Here is an 18,586-nt window from a genome sequence, read left to right as displayed (position 1 = left end):
CAGGCGTGAGGAGCGGAGCTGGAAGAGAGACTGTGAACTGTGATTGGGGAGCTGGAAAATGATTAAATGCTGTAACTTTCTTTTCATTGTAAGAAGTCTTACAACAGCAGGGGAAAGTCCAACAGGTTTGTTTCGATGGTGACATCGAAACAAACCTGTTGGACTTTAACCTGGTGTTGTAAGACTTCTTACTGTGCTCACCCCAGTCCAACGCCGGCATCTCCACATCATTTCTTTTCATTGTAAGAAGTCTTACAACAGCAGGGGAAAGTCCAACAGGTTTCTTTCAAACACTAGCTTTCGGAGCATTGCTCCTTCCTCAGGTGAATGAGCAGTGCTCCGAAAGTTAGTGTTTGAAACAAACCTGTTGGACTTTAACCTGGTGATGTAAGACTTCTTACCGTGCTCACCTCAGTCCAACGCCGGCATCTCCACATCAATTCTTTTCATTGACATGTGCTGTTATTTACTTCACTTCACATTGTTACATAGTTCAAGTTATTGGTTGGGTTGATTGGCATTCTATGTTGCGATGGTTATATCTTATTTTAGTGAATGGTATGTGTTGGATTGCTGTTTTTGTATTTTCTCTGGGACTGAGTGGGAGGGGACGGTATACCTTGGCGTGGGAGCCACCAGCGCTAGCTAACTAAAGTTGGCTAGTGAACGGAGGTGAGGTGAGAGGAGGGCTGCGGACATTGGAGCCTGGTTAGCAGGTTTCGATGGGCCGACGAGGCAAGCAAGGGGTGGGGGGGAGGGATTGATGCTGGGAGATGTTTTTTCGAGAGGAAATGTAGTGGGGGGGGGTGTTTGGGAGGGGGGAAAGGATTCGATGTTTATAATGGATAGGGGAGGGTCAGGCTCATGGGGCAGGGCCCGGTGGTATGATGATGGTGGATAAGAAGGGTGGGGGGTGGTGAGAGACCCCCAGTTAGGATAGTCACGTGGAACTGCTTCGGGTGTTTGGGTCTTTCTCGGGGTACAAATTAAATCGAGAAAGAGTGAGTATTTTGTGGTGTCTCGACCAGGGGTGGGGGCAGGGGTTGCCATTCTGTAGGGCAGGGACTCACTTTAGATACCTGGGGGTGCAGGTTGCCTGGGAGTGGGGGAGGGGGCGGGGGTGGGATCCGCAGGTACAACATTTCTAGTGTGGTGGGAAGAGTGAAAGCTGATCTGGGGAGGTGGGATGGCCTCCCTCTGTCACTGGCGGGTCGGGTACAGGCGGTTAAAATGAACGTGCTGCTGCAATTTCTGTTTATTTTCCAATGCCTGCTGATTTTCCTGCCAAAGGCTTTTTTCAGAGAGATTGAACGAATGATTACTGTCATAATATACACCAGTATATCATGGTGCAGACACACACTGATGGACACACAGTGGGACCAATCAACACACGCAACACCGCAGCCAATCACCAGTGAGAGCACATGCACTATAAAGACAGGGGGCATCAGAGTTCCCGCTCATTCGAGTGGCAGCTAGCGAGGAGGACAGAGCTCACAGCCTGCAACACAGACATTCACCATGTGCTGAGTGCATCGACTGGTTAGGACAAGGCAAAGGTCTTTAGTTAAAGCTAGTATCGTATTAACCCACAGTCTAAGTAAGTTTAAACAGTTAATGATTCAATAAAATAGTGTTGCACTATTTCAAGTGTTGGTGACCTGTATGTGACCAGAACACCTAACACATTAATTACCTCGTTCATATGGGGAGGGAAGGTGGCCAGAATTAGAAAGGTGCTGCTATAGAGAGGAAGGCAGGGGGTTTGGGTCTTCCAAACCTGATGTATTATTACTGGGCGGCGAATGTGGAGAAGGTGCGGAGCTGGGTCAGAGGGGTGGATTGCCAGTGAGTCAGAATGGAGGAGAGTTTGTGCAGGGGGTCGGGATTGAAAGCACTAGCAACAGCGCCGCTCCCGATTTCCCCGGGGAAATACTCAGGGAGTCCGGTAATAATAGCTTCATTGAGAATTTGGAGGCAATTTCGCCAACACTTCGGGTTGGGGGCACGGTCAAGGGAAATGCGGATTTGGGAGAACCACAGATTTGAGCCAGGGAAGTGGGATGGAAATTTTCGGAAATGGGAGGAGAAGGGGATTAAGACACTAAAAGATTTGTTTCTTGGGGTCGCTTTGCAGGATTGAAGGAGCTGGAAGCGAAGTATGGGCTGGAGCAGGGGGAAATGTTTAGATACATGCAGGTTCGAGATTTTGCCAGAAAGGAGATACAGAGCTTCCCGGTGGAGCCGGACTCCACATTGCTGGAGGAGGTGCTGACGACAGGGGACTGGAGAAGGGGGTAGTGTCGGCGGTTTACGGAGCTATTTTGGAAGAGGAGAAGGCACCAATGGAAGGGATCAAAGCAAAGTGGGAGGAAGAGTTGGGACAGGATATGGAGGAGGGGTTCTGGTGTGAGGTGCTCCGGAGAGTAAATGCCTCCACCTCGCGCGCGAGGTTGGGGCTGATACAGATGAAGGTGGTATATAGAGCACACCTGACGAGGGCGAGGATGAGCCGATTCTTTGAAGGGGTAGAAGATGTGTGTGAATGTTGCCGGGGGGGGTTCCGCTAATCATGTTCATATGTTTTGGGCCTGTCCAAAGCTAGAGGATTACTGGAAGGAGGTTTTCAGGGTAATCTCTAAAGTGATGCACGTGAAACTGGACCCGGGCCCTCGGGTGGCCATATTTGGGGTGTCGGACCAGCCGGGGGTGGAAACGGGTGCGGAGGCAGATGTTGTCGCCTTCGCCTTGTTGATCACCCGAAGGCGGATCCTGATGGGTTGGAGAGCAACCACTCCACCCTGTGCCCTGGCGTGGCGGGGGAGACCTGCTGGAATTCTTGACTCTTGAGAAGGTTAAGTTTGAACTGAGGGGAAAGATGGAGGGATTCTACAATTCATGGGCATTATTCATTATGCACTTTCACTAACTGGATAACATTGAACATTAGTGGGGGGGGGGGGGGGTTGGGGGGAGGGGGAGGGGGACTGTGTGTGTTAATGGCGACTATGGGTGATTCCTGATTCCTTTTTGTTATTTGTTTATGTTAACATGCAGGCTAATGTTTGGGGTTTGGTGGAAGGATGGGATCGTTGTTATTGATATGGGGATTGACATTGGGCGAGATTCTCCACTCCCGCGTCGGTTGGGAGAATCGCCTGCCCCGCCAAAATTTCCCGGGACGCCGGTCCGACCCCCGTCCGCGATTCTCCCAAGCCGCGGGAACGGCCCGCTCGAGTTCCGCAGGCCGGAGAATCGCTGGAGACACCCAAAGTGGCGATTCTCCGGCACCCCCGCTATTCTCAGGCCCGGATGGGCCGAGCGGCCAGGCCAAAATGGCGGGTTCCCCCCGGCGCCGTCCACACCTGGTCGCTGCCGTCGGGAACAGCGTGCAAACGCTGGGGGGGCACGGCCTGCGGGGGGGCGAGGGGGGATCCTGCACCGGGGGGTACCTCAAATGTGGGGTGGCCCGCGATCGGTGCCCACCGATCGTCGGGCCATCCTCTCTGAAGGAGGACCTCCTTCCTTACTTCCGCGGCCCCGCAAGATCCGTCCGCCATCTTCTTGCGGGGCGGACTTAGAGAGGACGGCAACCACGCATGCGCGGGTTGGCGCCGGCCAACCTGCGCATGCGAGGTGACGCCAGTTATGCGGCGCCAGCCGCGTCAGCTATGCGGCGCCTCCTTTACGCGGCGACAAGGCCTGGCGCATGTAGATGACGCGGCCCCAATCCTAGCCCATTGTCGGGGCCTGAATCGTTCGGGATCGGGGCCGTTTCGCGCCGTTGTGAACCTCGACGGCGTTCACGACGGCGTGGGCATTTCGGCGCGGGAGTGGAGAATCCCGCCTCGGATATTCGTTACTGATTATTGTTTATTGTTCGGGGGTGCAAATATGGGAGAAAATATGAAAAAGGAGAATAAAAATATATATTTTAAAAATTCTCAGATTCACTTTCCAAAACATACCCACCTCCAGCCAAGAAAGAAGCAGTGATTTACAAAGGGGAAAAAGCCTCCGAGATCAGATCTATCAGGAGTTTGGAATTTTTCAAGCAAGGTACACTGGAGATTATCCGATAGTGAGGGTGTCGGCATGTTTGATGGTCACAGTGAGAAGGAGAACATTGGGGTCAGAGACCTGAAATTGTCAAGTGACAGAAAAAATTTGGGAAAATCACAGTTTTTTCAGTGAATGGAGTCTGCAAAAGGGGAAAAAGATTGAGTCAAGAACCAAGGTGATTAAAGCATGCGAACAGGAACATGCTGAAATACTGATTTTCCAGAATCATTCTGTTCGTGCACTTTGGAGATCAGGCCCTGTTAAAGTGATGGATGGACAGAAGGACCATGTGGAATTGGAAAGCAGAGAAGCAGCAATAAAGATGGAGTAAAAGCGAGTTGTTACGATCTGGAATGTACTGCCTGAGTGCGTGATGGATACAGATTCAATCGAGCCATTCAAGATCGAATTGGATTGTTATCTGGAAAGGAAGAATGTGCAGGGCTATGGAGAGAAGATGGAGGAGTGCCAATAAACATGTTGGGCTGAATGGCCTCCTTCGGTGTTGTAACCATTCTGTCATTCTGTAATTCCATTAACTTGAGGTAATCCACAATTCTGCTTCCCACATGTGCACCAAGTGCACTTTGTTTACGGCAAAATGTGAACTAAAAAGGAGCCTCAAGCTCCAATCACAATTTACAATTAATGCAAAAATGATTGGCTGCGAATTGTGAAAGGGGATTCTGCATTTTAAAAACTCTGATCTCTCTTCAGTCCAATCTGAACCTCCTGATTCCCCCGATTGTCTCCAGGATTCACTGCTTGTGTGAGACACAGGTGCCTTTGCCGGGTTATTACAGGTGAGAATGCCTACCATATCTATATAAAATATCCTGTCCCCTTGATTTGGTATGGGATCAGTGGAAAATCAGCAGGTGGAGGGTTCACATCGTTACAATACTGTGGGCTTGACACAAACACAGAATTTCTTTGCCAAATGTTCCTGAACTCTGCGGACCAGGAATACCCCATGTTCAATCTCTGGTTGGTGCAGAGTTAACTGATCTTGACTGGATAGCATTAAGAATGATACAATTAGCCTCAGCATAAATGGATTTAGAAATGAAGATACCGTCATTAGCCACTGCCTCCAACTCTGAGTGCTATAACCTTGCTGCGTGTTTGTATATCAGCTACAGAAACACTTACTCTTATCTGGAGTAGCCTTTAGTTACATAGCTTGTCAACATTTACTGCCAAATGCTCAAACTTGAACAACAGTTGTTTAAGGAAGGGACAAGAGGACAGTAACTGCCGGTGGAATGATATTGCTGCAGAAGAGACAATGGTATCAGGAGAGGAAAATAGGGTAATGAGTGTGAAAGTTGGAGAGCAAGAGAAATCTGAAATAAAACTGCGAACCCTTCCCACCCCCAAACATCACGCTGCTTTCTATTTACAGCAGTCAACACACACACACACACACACACACACACACACACACACACATCATGGGCGGGATTCTCCGTCGGCCGACGCCGAAATCGGGAAAGGCAATTTGGCAGAGAATCGATTGTGAGGCCAAAATTGTGGACGGTGCTGGTGCCCGTTGGAATGCCATGCTCCAGTGCCCCGACAGCAGCGTCAATGCGTTCTATTCCAGTAAACCGGCTTCGAATATCATTAGAGGGTCTGATCCGATATTCTCCGGGGCCTCCACGACGCCCCACCTCCACCGGGAAGAATGACCGACAACGAGTTTCACTTGTGGTTTCAAAAATCGGAACCAGGCGCCGTCGCTGGCGAGGGAGAGAGCGGGGGTACGGAAAGTGTCCAACGTTGGCGTAGTGTGCTGACAGTTGTGCTGCTGGCCAGGGGGCTTCTGCCAGGTCCGGGTGGAATAGCAGAGAGCAGCCAGGAAGTGGGCCCGGGGGGTCAGGATGGACGGGCATGGAACACCATTGCCGCATCCTGCAAGGCAGCCATGCGGCTGCGCACGGTGTTGACTGCTCACTGTGAACCTAGTGCCATGGGCCATATGGCCTGGGGGACACCCAGGAGGCTGACAAGCTGCAGCCACATATACACAATTCACTCCCCACACACACCATCCCAGCCAACAAGATGACAGCAAGACGCGCGGCCCCACGCTTCACGGATATAGAGCTTGAGACCCTCCTGGACACCGTGGAGGAGAGGAGGATGACCCTGTACCTTGACCCGGGAAGGAGGCCACTGAGGCCACCAGGTATTCATACCCTGGGCTGCATGCAGACTTTGTAACACTGTCTTTTTCTGTTTCCACCCTCCACCGCCCCCGCTCCCAGGAGAAGGCCGCCCATAACCGCCAGGAGTGGGAGAAAACAGGAGGGGGATGCCAGACCTGCGGCCCCCCACCGTTGCATAGCTGAAGGCCCTGGGCGTGGTTGGCGGCCTAGAGGAAAGGGAGATCGCCGGGGTGGATTTAGGCACCGGGCAAGGAAGTGGGAGCCCACTTAGTTGCGGTTCCCCATGACACGTGTGTCAACGTCCCCCAATACCACCCCCACACCACCCTCACCCCCACACCAACCTCACTCCCACACCAACTTCACCCCCACAACCCAACGCCACCCTCACCCCCACCCTCACCCCCATACCAACCTCAGCCCCACACCATCCTCACCTCCACCGTCACCCGCACACCACCCTCACCCTCACCCCCACTCCCACGCCCACAGCAACCTTACATCCATACTATCTTCACCCCCACACTCACCCCACTCCCACACCACCCTTTCCCCCGCCATTGCCAGACCCCCCCGGGCCGCAGTCTAATCATGCGCCTTGCCGTGTGTCTTGCAGGGATGCTGGAGATGGGACGGGTCAATCTGGTGTCCCCCACCCCAGCCACTGCCACAGCTGTAACCCCCCCCATGACCCAAGCACAGACAATGAAAGCAGCTCGGACAGCATCCCTCCACCCGAAATGCAGGACATCTCAGAGCTCGAGTCCGTGGATGACACAAACTTTCCGTCACAGCTGTCTCCAACATCCGCCCCCATCCCAGAGACACTCACCTCGGTTGGGCACATTAGTGAAGAGGACAGGTTACACCTGACCTGGAGAGGCACCAATATCCTGGCTGGGAGGTTTGCTAGTATGGTTAGGGTGGGTTTAAACTCATGTGGCAGGGTGGTGGGAGTCAGAACAGTAAGCCTGCAAATGTAGAGGCTGGGGATTAGCATGGTACCAGGGCCTGGCTGGCTAGGAGGAAGGGCAAGTTGGGGGAGGTCGAACTCAGTGGGCCTCGAGGTCCAGAATGTATCTGCTTCAATGCACAGAGTATAACAGGTAAGACAGATGAACTTAGAGCCATGGTTCATGCGCGGAACTTGGATGTGGTTGCGGTAACGGAGACTTGGTTAAAAAAGGGACTGGACTGGCAGCTAAACATTGCTGGATATAGGTGTTTTAGGCGAAACAGGGGGGGAAGGAAAAAGAGGTAAGGGAGTTGCAATACTGGTTAGAGAACATATTACAGCTGTACAGAGGGAGGACACCTTGGAAGAATCAAGTAACAAGACACTGTGGGTAGAACTCAGAAACAGGAAGGGGGCAGTCACTATGATGGGGGTGTACTACAGGCCTCCCAACAGCCCGCGGGAAGTTGAAAAACTGATATGTAAGCAGATTCTGGATAGATGTAGAAATAATAGGGTTGTTGTAGTGGGAGACTTTAATTTTCCTCATATTGTCTGGGGGTACCCCTTAGGGCTCGGTGTCCGGAAGGTGTTTTGGAACAATATGTATATAGTCCTGTCGTGTTGGGTGTTCTGGTCCACAAACAGGACAACATGGCTGGAGATGGTGTAACTCTATTTTATTAACAACTCAACTGTAATAAAAAACTGTAAGCTTGGGTACGCGCATTACCAGCTTATCTGTGGACCCTGTCCTATCACTATCTAGGTGAGGCACTCAGCACATGGTGAATGTCTGAGAGGCAGGCTGTGAGCTCTGTGCTCTGAGCTGGCTGCTGCTAGAATGAACGGGAACTCTGGTGTCCCCTGTCTTTATAGTGCGTGTGCTCTCACTGGTGCTTGGCTGCGATGTTGTGTGTGCTGGTTGGTCCTACTGTGTGTCCATCAATGTATCAGTGTGTGTGTGATTGCACCATGATATGCTGATGTATATCATGACAAGTCCGACTAGACAGGGTCTATACTGGAGCTAGTATAGGGAACGAGACCTGCCAGGTCATCAAAGCTGCAGTGAGGGAACATGTGGCGAACAGTGACCACAATTCCGTAAGCTTTTGGATACTCATGAAAAAGGACAAGTGTTGTCCTAGTGTTAAGGTGCTAAACTGGGGGAAGGCTAACTACAACCAGATTAGGCAGGATTTGGAGGCTGTTGTTTGGGAGAGACTGTTTGAGGGTAAATCCACATTTGGCATGTGGGAGTCGTTTAAGGAGCAGTTGATGGGAGTGCAGGACAGACATGTGCCGGTAAAAAGGAAAGATAGGAAAGGCAGGATTCGGGAACCATGGATGACCAGGAAAATTGTGAGTCTAGTCGAAAAGATAAATAATGCATACGTGAGGTCTAGCAAACTAAAAACAGATGAAGCACTTGAAGAATACAAGGAAAATAGAAACAAATTCAAGCAGGGAGTTAGGAGGGCAAAAAGGGGTCACAAAATGTCCTTGGCAGACAGGGTTAAGGAGAATCCCAAGGCATTTTGTACATATATTAGGAACAAGAGGGTGGCGAGAGAAAGAGTTGGTTCACTCAAGATCAAAGGAGGGAAATTATGGGTAGAATCAAAGGAAGTAGGTGAGATTCTAAATGAGTATTATGCACCGGTATTCACAAAGGCGAGGAACACGTTGATTGGTGGCGAGTCAGAGGGATGTGTAAACACTTTAAAACAGGTCGTTATTACGAGGGAGGAAGTGTTAGGTGAGTTAAAAAGCATTAAGGTATTCAAATTCCCAGAGCCAGATGGCATCTATCTCAGTTTACTGAGGAAGACAAGAGATGAAATCGCTGGGCCTCTAACAGAAATCTTTGTTTCCTAGTTGGCCATAGGTGAGATCCCAGAGGATTAATAATAATCTTTTATTGTCACAGGTATGAAGTTACTGTGAAAAGCCCCCAGTCACCACATTCCGGCACCTGTTCGGGTAAGCTGGGACGGGAATTGAACCCGCGCTGCTGGCCTTATTCTGCATCACAAACCAGCTGTGTAGCCCACTGAGCTAAACCAGCTCTTAGTGGAGCATAGCCAAAGTTGTACCATTATTTAACAAGGGTAGCAAGGATAACCCGGGTAATTATAGGCCAGTGAGCTTGGATCTATACACATTTGGAAGTGAATGGTCTTATCAGCGACAGACAGCATGGTTTTGTCCAACTGAGGTCATATCTCACTAATTTAATGGAGTTTTTTGAGGAGATGACAAAAATGATTGATGAGGGAAGGGCTGTGGATGTTGTCTACATGGACTTTAGTAAACACAAGGGGCGCGATTCTCCGCTCCGACGACAGAGTGTCGGCGTCTGAGCCAAAACGGGAGCGTTTCACTCCGCGGTCGGCGCCCGTTCCGGGACCCCATTCTGCGCAGTAGAAGGGGGCCAGCAGGGGCCCGGCAGGAAGCGTGGGGGTGCGGCCTCGGAGCATCATAGGAGATGCGACGCAGCGCAATCGATACAGCGCAGCGGCGCACATAAGGCGATACGAGCGCACAGGCTGCCGATGGAGCAACATGGCGTCACGCCGAGCAGCGCTCCGGTTCACAGACCACGGCCTGGAGACGCTCCTGGACGCCCTCGAGGAGAGGAGAGGGCATCTGTACCCTGGATCCGGCCAGAGGGTCCCACTCAATGTGGCCCGGTGTCTGTGGAGGGAGTTGGGCGCGGCCGTCAGTGCCATCGCGCTGACACCCAGGACTGGCGAGCAGTGCTGCAAAAAGCGCAACGATCTACTGAGGGCAGCCAGAGTGAGTATCCAGCAATGCCCCATGGCACCAACCCCCCTACCCCCCACATGTGTGACACCCACCTCCTCCCCAGGGGGATGGTACAACCACAGTCGTGACCCACATTGCTGCAGCCACCCATTCAAGCCGCGTTGGCCGTGTGCCCTGTGAACCCATACCAACTGCATGCATTGGACCGCCTAACAATGCTGTCATTTCCACACCCCTCCCCCCAGGAGAACAGCGCCCATAACCCGCGAGAGCGAGCCCGAACAGGAGCGGGTGAACCTGACTTGCCGCCCCTCACCGTGCACGAGCAGAGGGCACTGGACATAGCACCCGAGGACCGGGAGATTGCCCATGCTGAGGTCGGGGGCGCACCACCAAGTGAGATCCTCCCCTGCCTGGCCCCTTTCCCCACAGCGCCCTCCCCTCAGCCCTTTCCCCTCAGCACTCTCCGCTCAGCACTCTCCCCTCAGCCCTCTCCCCTCAGCCCTCTCCCCTCAACACTCTCACCTCAGCACTCTCCCCTCAGCCCTCTACCCTCAGCACTCTCCCCTCAGCCCTCTCCCCTCAACACTCTCACCTCAGCCCTCTCCCCTCAGCCCTCTCCCCTCAGCACTCTCCCCTCAGCCCTTTCCCCTCAGCACTCTCCGCTCAGCACTCGCCCCTCAGCCCTCGCCCCTCAGCACTCTCCGCTCAGCACTCGCCCCTCAGCCCTCTCCCCTCAGCACTCTCCCCTCAGCACACTCCGCTCAGCCCTCTCCCCTCAGCCCTCTCCCCTCAGCCCTCTCCCCTCAGCCCTCTCCCCTCAGAACACTCCCCTCAGCACTCTCCCCTCAGCACACTCCCCTCAGCACTCTCCGCTCAACCCTCTCCCCTCAGCCCTCTCCCCTCAGCCCTCTTCCCTCAGCACACTCCCCTCAGCACTCTCCGCTCAGCCCTCTCCCCTCAGCCCTCTCCGCTCAGCCCTCTCCCCTCAGCACTCTCCCCTCAGCACACTCCCCTCAGCCCTCTCCCCTCAGCCCTCTCCCCTCAGCCCTCTCCCCTCAGCACTCTCCCCTCAGCCCTCACCGCTCAGTACTCTCCGCTCAGCCCTCTCCGCTCAGTACTCTCCGCTCAGCCCCCTCCTCTCAGCCCTCTCCCCTCAGCCCTCTCCCCTCAGCACTCTCCTCTCAGCCCTCTCCGCTCAGCACTCTCCTCTCAGCCCCAACAACAGCCCTCCGGCCAAGTCCAGTGACGACACAACGACACAGGAGACTAGCACACAGGGCACAGACAGACATGAAAGAACACAACACAACACCACCATAAAGGGGACGGCCATACAGGACATGGCACCCAGGGGACCCCCGACCGCAGGTCCGATGAAGACACTGAGGTTGCGTCACAGCTGTCCCCTGCACCCTCCGCCACTGGAGATACTCTCACCTCGATTGGCCATTTTAGTGATGAGGCTTCTGGGATACTAACTGGTGCGCACCACACAGCCGCTCCGGTACAGCAGGTGGAGGTAGGAGCAGCCGAGGGGCCGGACGGTCGGAGGGCAGCCCAGCCCCGGCAAACACCTGCTGCCCAGATGGGTCCCGGGTCCCTGGAGTTCCCTACCCACCCATAGACCCGATGCAGTCAGGGACCCTGGGGCATGAGAAGGTGACGGCCAGTTTCCAGCACCTGCAGACGCAAGTGCAGGAGTGCATCCGCGTCCTGGAGCAGGAAATGGTGTCGGTCATGAGTGCCACACAGGCCAACATTGCACGGGTGGCGTCCGCGGTGGAGACAATGGTGGCGATGGTGTCGGGCATGAGACTGAGTTTGCAGGGCCTGGGGCTATCTGCGCGGACTCCGCGGCCCAGGGCAGGGCTGCCGCCTCACAGGCAGCCATGAGCCAGGGCCAGCTGAATATCGCAGAGGCACTCAACAACCTGGCGCAGTCTCAGCAGTCCATGGCCCAGCCCCAGCAGGCCATCGCTGAGAGCATCAGTGCCATTGCCCGGGTGATGGACGGCGTTGTACAGAGCCAGACAGGGATGGCAAACTCCCTGAGCTCCATGGCTGCAAACGTCCAGACCCTGTTCGATACCAGCGCGGGCCTCCAGGACTGGCAGCGCCAGGTGATGGTGGTACTCCGGGTGCTGGATCCGCTCGCACCCCCATCCCATGGAGAGCCCCGGGGGCCACCAGGCACCCCGAGGGAGGAGGAGGTGCTGGGGCCCGTTCCGGCTCCCCCTGCAGGGGGGACGCCGGAATTCCGCGCCACCTCGGACTCCCTCCACTACCTTTCCTGGTACATTTAGTGGGCAGCGGGTAGAACAGGGTGGCACAACGCCATCCAAATTGCCCGAGGTGTAGCCTGACCCATCCAGGCAGGGCCGCCCCAGGAAACGGCCGCCAAAGGGGACCCTAGTCACAGGGCAGGAATCACAGGAGTCCACCTCCAGTTCTGCTGTACCGTCTGGGGGAACACCGAGACGTAGTCATAGGGCCCGTAAGGCCAGAAAGGTAGACACTGATGAGTAAGTTGGCACGGGTGCAGGGCACAGAATAGTTAGATGGGCTAGGGCACATGTACAGGACGTCTGTTATTAAACACATTCCACACCTCTGTGAGCTGCCTCTGTACTCTGTCCGACGCAGGAGGGGACTGTGTGCCAGTGTGTGTGAAGGGCGCAGCGGTACGTGTGATGTGCAGCCCCGGGCCCCCCCCCCACCCAGTTCTCCAATGCCAATCCTCCCCCAGCCATACACCATGGCCATGGGATGCAGTGTCTGGGCCGCGTGCAGGGTCTCCCCAGGTGGAGGGTCTTGATGTGGCCTTGAGTCAGACATTGTCGAATGATGTATGGCTCGGAGTCCATCGCAGGAGCGGGCTGTCATCATCCCCCATGCTTGTACCAGACCCACTTACACCATCAACCGTTTGCCCCCATCCTGTTGTGCCGCAGGTGAATGTGTCATGGAGGGGTCGTATGTGTGCGGGTGATGTGGTGGTAGGGGAGGTGAGGGTGGTCGGTGGTGGGGGAGGTGAGGGTGGTGAGGGTGGTCGGTGGTGGGGGAGGTGAGGGTGGTCGGTGGTGGGGGAGGTGAGGGTGGTGAGGGTGGTCGGTGGTGGGGGAGGTGAGGGTGGTCGGTGGTGGGGGAGGTGAGGGTGGTCAGTGGTGGGGGTAGTGCTGAACTCTGTTGTCTGTGCCCATGCCCATCACTGCTGACCCCCACCATGGTCGCCGAAATGTGCAGCTACCAGCGACACCCGTGCCTGCTGGCCCAGCCTATGGCGCTGGGCAGCCTCCTGTTGCCGTCTATCCCCCATGTCCCGTGCATCTGCTTCGCCCTCGCCATCCCCCTAATCTGGAGAAGAATTTTCATAGAATTTACAGTGAATTTAAGGAGGCCATTCAGCCCATCGAGTCTGCACCGGCTCTTGGAAAGAGCACCCCACCCAAGGTCAACACCTCCATCCTATCCCCATAACCCAGTAATCCCACCCAACACTAAGGGCAATTTTGGACACTAAGGGCAATTTATCATGGCCAATCCACCTAACCTGCACATCTTTGGACTGTGGAGGAAACCGGAGCACCCGGAGGAAACCCACGCACACACGGGGAGAATGTGCAGACTCCGCACAGACAGTGACCCAAGCCGGGAATCGAACCTGGGACCCTGGAGCTGTGAAGCAATTATGCTATCCACAATGCTACCGTGCTGCCCTTCGTCCTGACCGTCCTCGTCCTCCTCCAGCATATCGCCCCTCTGCTGGGCTATGGTGTGCAGGACGCAGCAGACCACGATGAAGCGGACGACCCTCTCCGGTGGGTACTCGATGGCCCCCCCAGAGCGGTCCAGGCACCTGAAGCGCATCTTCAGCAGCCGAAAGCACCTCTCGACCACACTCCTGGTCGCTGCATGGGCATCATTGTAGCGTTGCTCCGTGTCGGTCTGTGGCCTCCGTATCGGCGTCATGAGCCACGACCACAACGGATAACCTCCGCCGCCCAGCAACCAGCCCCGCAGGTGGGGGGGGTGTACCTCGAACATGGCAGTGATGAACGATTGGGCCAGTATAAAGGAGTCATGCACAGTGCCAGGGTACCTGGCGCAGACGTGCAGGATCGTCATCCTGTAGTCACAGACAACCTGCACGTTCATTGAATGTGTACCCTACCTGTTCAGGCACATGACCCTTTCCTCCAAGGTGGGCCGCATGGTAATGTGTATTCCATCGATCGCCCCCTGCACCATGGGTATCTGGGCAACAGCGGCGAAACCCGCTGCGCGGGCATCCTGGTGGGCGCGGTCCACAGGGAACTGTATGTACCGGTCCGCGATATTGTACAGCGCGTCAGTGACGGCCCGGATGCACCTGTGCACTGATCGCTGGGAGATGCCGGAAGGTCCCCATTCGGTGACTGGAACGACCCCGTCGCAAAGAAGTTGAAGGCGACCGTCACCTTGACGGTCACCGGGAGGGCATGTCCACCCCCGGTCCCACGTGGTGCCAGGTGTGCCATCAGGTGGCAGATGTGGGCGACGGTCTCCCGGCTCAGCCGGAGTCTCCTCCTGCACGCCCTGTCCGGGAGGTCCTCGAAGGACGCGCGGGGCCGGTACACACGTTGTCGCATCGGACGCCTCCGTGGCCGTTGCACACCCTCCTCCTCCTCGTCATTCTCCTCCTGTGACTCCCACACGGCGTGGTACTCCTCCTGTGCCTCTCGGGCGTGTGGCCAAGCGGCCTGCGTGGCTTGCATGAGCCCCACTGCAGCCCGTTGCTCTACAACAGGTTCCGCCACCTCCCTGTCACGCCCGTGCTCCAGCTCCCACTGGGCCTCATGCAGGGCAGCAGCCCCCGCCACGGCAGCCAACAATGCTAGAAGATGGCTAAACATTGTACTATCTGTAGGGGGTGGGATAGACAGGGTAGACATTGGTATACACCTCTCCACTACCAGGTGCCATGGGCTACATGGCCGGCTCGGTTGCCAGCACGCGCCCCACCCCTGCCCCCTCGGTGCCCTGAGACCAGTCGGCCGTCCCCTCTGCCAGGGCCACCGTCTGGTGGCAGAGCCAGCACCATGGGTCTCCCATGTGTGCCGCCCTGGATATACCATCTGGTGGGCGCCGCCAGTTTGGTGGGGGGGGGGCGCATTGCGGGTGTCTGGAACACGTCAGGACGGCTGGGCTGCCTGCGCCGCAAAGCGAACGGGTTGGGTGGACAGCCGTGTGTCCGCCGTCATGGGGTCTGGGCGTTGGATCCGCCCTGCCATGGCGGGCCACGGCCGCCCGCAGCCTTTGTTGCCCCCACTGCTCCTTTCCAACCCACATCCCCGGATGTGTACCCCCCCCCCCCAACACCCCCGGATGTGTGGGCCCCCCCCAATACCCCCGGATGGGTGGCCCCCACCCCGCCCGCCCCCACCCCCGGCAGTCTCCCCCACACCGTCCGCAGACTCGGCCGTGTCGTTCCCTCTCCCGTGCTCCCCAGCCCCAACGCCATCAACTAAACCCCCCCGCCCCGGGGCCCGCCCCACGCCGTCACCCATCTCCTCCCTCAGCGTCAGCCAGCACGCTGCTTTATACCATGTTAGAACGGCGCCGGCGTGACATCCAGTCACGCCGGCGGGACTTCGGCCCATCCGGCCCGGAGAATCCCTGCTCCAGTGGAGAATCGCCGCTGCGACCGGTATCGCCGATTCTCCGAGTGGCCGGGCGCCATGCGCGGGCACCCATTTTGCCACGCATCGGAGAATGGCGTTCCGGCGACGGAGCGGCGTCGCGCAATTTGCGTGGCGATTCTCCAACCCGACGGGAGGTCAGACTATTCCGCCCATGATCCCTCGTGGCGGGTTGGTGCAAAAGGTTAGATCACATGGGGTCAGGGGTGATCTAGCTGGATGGATCCAGAACTGGCTTGGCCATGGAAGACAGAGGGTAGCAGTGGAAGGATGTTTTTCCGAATGGAGGTCTGTAACTAGTGATGTTCCGCAGGGATCAGTTCTGGGACCTCTGCTCTTTGTAATATATATAAATGACTTGAAAGAAAATGTAGTGGGTCTGATTAGCAAGTTTGCGGGTGATACTAAGATTGCAGGAGTTGTGGTAGCGATGAGATTGTCAGTGAATACAGCAGGATATAGATAGGCTGCACAATTGGCAGAGAAATGGCAGATGGAATTTAATCCGGACAAATGCGAGGTGATGCATTTTGGTAGATCCAATTCAGGTGGGAGCTATAAAATAAATGGCAGAACCATCAGGAGCATAAACACAGAGAGATCTGGGTGTGCAGGTCCACAGATCCTTAAAAGTGTCAGCACAGGTGGAAATGACATGCTTGCTTTCACAGGACGGGGTATCGAGTATAAAAGCTCGCAAATTATCTTACAGTTATGTCGAACTTTGGTTCGGCCACATTTGGAATACTGTATCCAATTCTGGTCACCGCACTACCAGAAGGATGTGAAGGCTTTGGAGAGAGTGCAGAAAAGGCTGTTGCCTGGTATGGAGGGTATTAGCTATGAAGAGAGATTGAATAAACTGGGATTGTTCTCCCTGGAAAGATGGGGGCTGAGGGGTGACCTGATAGAAGTTTATAAAATTATGAGGGGTAAAAGGTGAACAGTTGGAGGCTTTTTCCATGAATAGACGGGGTATAGAAGGATACAGGCGTTTGGTCTCGATAGGACACGTGATTGGCGCAGGCTTGGACGGCCAAAGAGCCTGTTCCTGCGCTGTATTGTTCTTTGTTCTTTGTTCGTCCTCACCACCATCACCCCAGGGATTCGACGGCACCGTGTGATGGAATGGTCAGCTCGCATGCAGGGATCCCCCAAGTGAACGGTGCAAAGTGGGAAGGAGTCAGACGTTGTCATACGATGCGGAGCACCAGGGCTCATCACAGAGCGGGTTGTCATCATCCTCCATCCCTTGGAATATGCCTGCTGTTGCTGCCAACCCAGGGACCTGACCAGGGCTGTGGCAGGTATGTGTCACAGAGAGAGTTGCAGGCAGAGGGGTGGCCAGGGGGGTGCGGAGGGGGGGTGGGGGTGTAAGCGGGTGTCGGGGTTGGATGAGGTGTACGTGCCCCTGGCCAGTCCGGTTGCTGAACCTGGAGGCGATCAGAGCGTCCCTTGCACGTTGGCCCTGGCGCACATATCGTGCGGCCTCCCGTGCCTGCCTGGCCTCCATGTATGCCCATGCTCACCCTCCCCCGCATCCTCCTCATCGGATGAGGCTGTCATCATCTTCCTCTTCCTGCACATCGCCCCCCCTGCTGTGCGATGTTGTGGAGGATGCAACAGGCCGCCACGATGTGGACCACCCGCTCAACAACATACTTGAGGGCCCCTCCAGAGCGGTTCAGGCATTTGAACCGCATTTTCTGAAGGCCGAAGCACCGCTCGAGCACGCTCCTGGTTGCTGTATGGGCGTCATTGTAGCGGGTCCCGGCACCTGTCTGTGGCCTCTGGATAGGCGCCATCGGCCACGACCGCAGCGGATAACCCCGTCACCCAAGAGCCAAACCGCCAGCCGGGGGGAGGCATCTCAAAAACGTCTGCAATCATCGAGTGTGCCAGGATGAAGACATCGTGCACACTGCTCGGGTATCGGGCGCAGACGTGTATGATGCGCAGCTGATGGTCACGTATCAGCTCCACATTCATCGGGTGGAACTCCTTTCGGTTTGTGTAGGTGTGGTGGTATGTATTAGGTGTAATGTGGCACCTGTGAAGCCGAGAGGCTATTGGCTGACAGGTCCCGGGTCCTGGTTGGATCTGCCGACTTCTGGCTCCGCCCTGAAGGCGGAGTATAGGAGCCCGAGCTTCTCCCCGCAGCCTCATTCTGTTGCTGAGCTGCTGGGGACAAGTCTCGCTGAATAAAGCCTAGATCGACTTCATCGCTTCTCGTCTCGCATAAGTCATTGTGCGCTACAGTAGGGCAGCCTGTCATCTGCAGGTGCTCGGAGGGGGACAGGCATCCCGTTGATCACCGCCTGGACTCGGGGCATCCCGCCGATGGCGGTGAACGCTCGGGCATCTTGGTGGACTCGGTCCACATTGAGCCGCCTGGGCATATAAGGCCTCCGTGACACTGCAGATGCACCTGTGCACCAAGCTCTGTGAGATCCCGGACAGATTCCCACTCACCGCTTGGAAGGACCTCATTGTGTAGCAGTTCAGGGCGACCATCACTTTGACGGTCCCCGGGAGCGGGTGTCCTCCTTCAAATCCCCGTCATGCCAGGTGTGCCATCGTCTGACAGATATGTCGCACGGTCTCCCTGCTCAGCCGGAGTCTCCGATGACGTGTCCAGTTTGGCAGGTCCTCGAATGACAGGCGAAGCCGGTACACACGAGGCCTCATGCGGCGCCTCCTTGGCACCTCCTCCTCCTCGGCTTGTTGGGCGGTTTGCTCTCCATCCTGGGCGGCTGCCTCCTGTTCCGCTGCTGCACGTCCGCTGCTGCACACTCCGCTGCTGCACACTCCGCTGCTGCACACTCCGCTGCTGCACGCTCCGCTGCTGCACGCTCCGCTGCTGCACGCTCCGCTGCTGCACGCTCCGCAGCTGCACGCTCCGCTGCTGCACGCTCCGCTGCTGCACGCTCCGCAGCTGCACA

The 18,586-nt window shown here is 56.0% G+C and overlaps 1 protein-coding gene across 1 annotated transcript in view; it reads right to left on the bottom strand.

Annotated features, from left to right (window-relative positions):
* LOC140428851 (NXPE family member 3-like) overlaps nt 1–18,158 on the bottom strand; it is a 57,957-nt gene extending 39,799 nt beyond the window's left edge. The window contains exon 1 of the mRNA XM_072515505.1: nt 18,117–18,158. Coding sequence (XP_072371606.1) covers nt 18,117–18,158 — 42 coding nt within the window. The remainder of the gene's footprint in view (nt 1–18,116) is intronic.
* Nucleotides 18,159–18,586: the final 428 nt, after the last annotated feature.

This window comes from Scyliorhinus torazame, chromosome 8 (assembly GCF_047496885.1).
Source record: "Scyliorhinus torazame isolate Kashiwa2021f chromosome 8, sScyTor2.1, whole genome shotgun sequence".
In the NCBI taxonomy this organism is placed as follows: Eukaryota; Metazoa; Chordata; class Chondrichthyes; order Carcharhiniformes; family Scyliorhinidae; genus Scyliorhinus; species Scyliorhinus torazame.
This window is presented reverse-complemented; position numbering and strand designations above follow the sequence as displayed.